The following is a 1,735-nucleotide window of genomic DNA, read 5'->3' on the forward strand; positions in this document are numbered from 1 at the left end:
GCTCCTTGGTCACTGCCAGGGGGTACCTGCCGGGCAGAGCAGCCAGGTGGCTCTGGGCATGGGGGTGGCCCAGCCCCTCCCGGGGCACATGTGCAGGGTTGGTGACGTGGCTTTCCCCGATTTCCACATCATGTCTTGGGAGCCTGTCTGTCTGACCCAGGGTCAGCGGGGGCTCAGGTGCTCAGAACAGGCCTTCCACTCCCCTCCTCAAACACAGAGCCATGCCCTGTAACACACACACACACACACACACACGCACACACATGCATGCACACTCACACACACTGCCACACAGACCCAGATTCTCAGACAGAACCATAGCTACCCCAGGCACAGGGAAATGTAGGGAGAGGTAATAGAGTCAAGCCTTGGACTGAGCTGTGGCAGAGCCACATACAAGTCCCAGCTTGGAGGGCAGAGCCCTCCTAGCACAATTAAGCTTGACCTTAGAGTCCTCCCTTTGTCCTAGGTAGCTAATGGGCTGTGGGAGGTGCAGTAAGTGCTGCCAAAAGAAGGCTCGAGTAGGGAAATAGATTTGAAACTCGCAAGAACATTTACACATGTTGACTACTCCCCTTGCTTTGCTTTGTGTGATCTGACATAAAATAAAGCTTCGGTGAGAGTTCACCCCTGTCAGGGCTGGACGTGGTTCAGGGAAACATAGGGCAGGGCCTCCAGTCATCCCGGCCCCCAACTTCCCAGGCCTCCTCACCTGGCCCAGGTGAAAGTAGAGCCTCTCCCAGCCCGCCCAGCTTCCCAGGCCTCCTCACCTGGCCCAGGTGAAAGCCCGCTCCTCCTGCCAGCCAGGCGGCAGCACCTGCTCAGCCATGGAGTGGATCTGCAACCAGTAGCTGCGCTGGTGGCCCCAGCGGTTCTCCTTCGGGCTGGTGAACAGCAGGTACTTGGGCAGAGTCCGTCCGAAGCGGAAGGCTGCCTGGCGCTCACGGGAGTACCCCGTCTGCTCTAGGGTTGGCTGGACCAGCCGGTGCTCCGGGCTCCAGGGGTTGGTGATGTTTTCTAGCTTCATGCCCAGCGTCTGGAAGCTATTCTTGGTGCCTGCGGGTGTGAAGGGAGATGCAGAATGAGGATCCAGCACCCAAAGTACCCCTCCCCCCATTTTACACTGGGTTCTCCACCCCAGACCACGTCCAGCAGCAAACCATCAGGGGCGAAGGGGGTGTCGGGGGTTCCCATGGAGCCAGCGGTGGCATGGGGAGGAAGGGATTAAACACAAAAACCTACAGGGGAACCAGAGGTCGATGCGATAGCTCACCACAGCTGCGGTGGTTGCGGTGGGACTGTGGGCAGTTTCTTTGAGCCCAGGGTCCCAGGCTTTGGGCTGTCCTGCAGCCCCAGAGAGGGGCGGCCATCTTTCCCCAGGCAGGGTCTGTGTCTACCACCTGCTGTGCCCAGGGCTTGGATGAAGTGGGCTGAGCTGGGTGGGGAGGGCGGGGTTAGGAAAGGGAGCCACGTGTCTGGTTCTGGGGGTGGTTCTGACTTGATGTCAAGCCACATCCTGCCATGAGGCCTATGCTGCGGTGATACCATTAACCCAGGAGACACAGTGAGTAACCCCAATGGTGCTGCGTCCACCTCCAGGTGCCAGGCAGCAACGACCTTGCTGACATCGAGGCAGTGTCCTCTCTGCTACCCTGAGTGCACCTTTCTACCCTCCCACCCGACCTAGGGGTCAGCCAAGCCCCAAGGCAGGGACAGGGTCCAGGCTGCCACACCC

The 1,735-nt window shown here is 59.7% G+C and overlaps 1 protein-coding gene across 1 annotated transcript in view; it reads right to left on the reverse strand.

Annotated features, from left to right (window-relative positions):
• Positions 1-1,735, reverse strand: part of LOC102751704 (amiloride-sensitive amine oxidase [copper-containing]) — an 8,223-nt gene that overhangs the window by 482 nt on the left and 6,006 nt on the right. The window contains exon 3 of the mRNA XM_015562283.1: positions 776-1,135. Coding sequence (XP_015417769.1) covers positions 776-1,135 — 360 coding nt within the window. The remainder of the gene's footprint in view (positions 1-775; positions 1,136-1,735) is intronic.

This window comes from Myotis davidii, unplaced genomic scaffold, assembly GCF_000327345.1.
Source record: "Myotis davidii unplaced genomic scaffold, ASM32734v1 scaffold1298, whole genome shotgun sequence".
Classification (NCBI taxonomy): Eukaryota; Metazoa; Chordata; class Mammalia; order Chiroptera; family Vespertilionidae; genus Myotis; species Myotis davidii.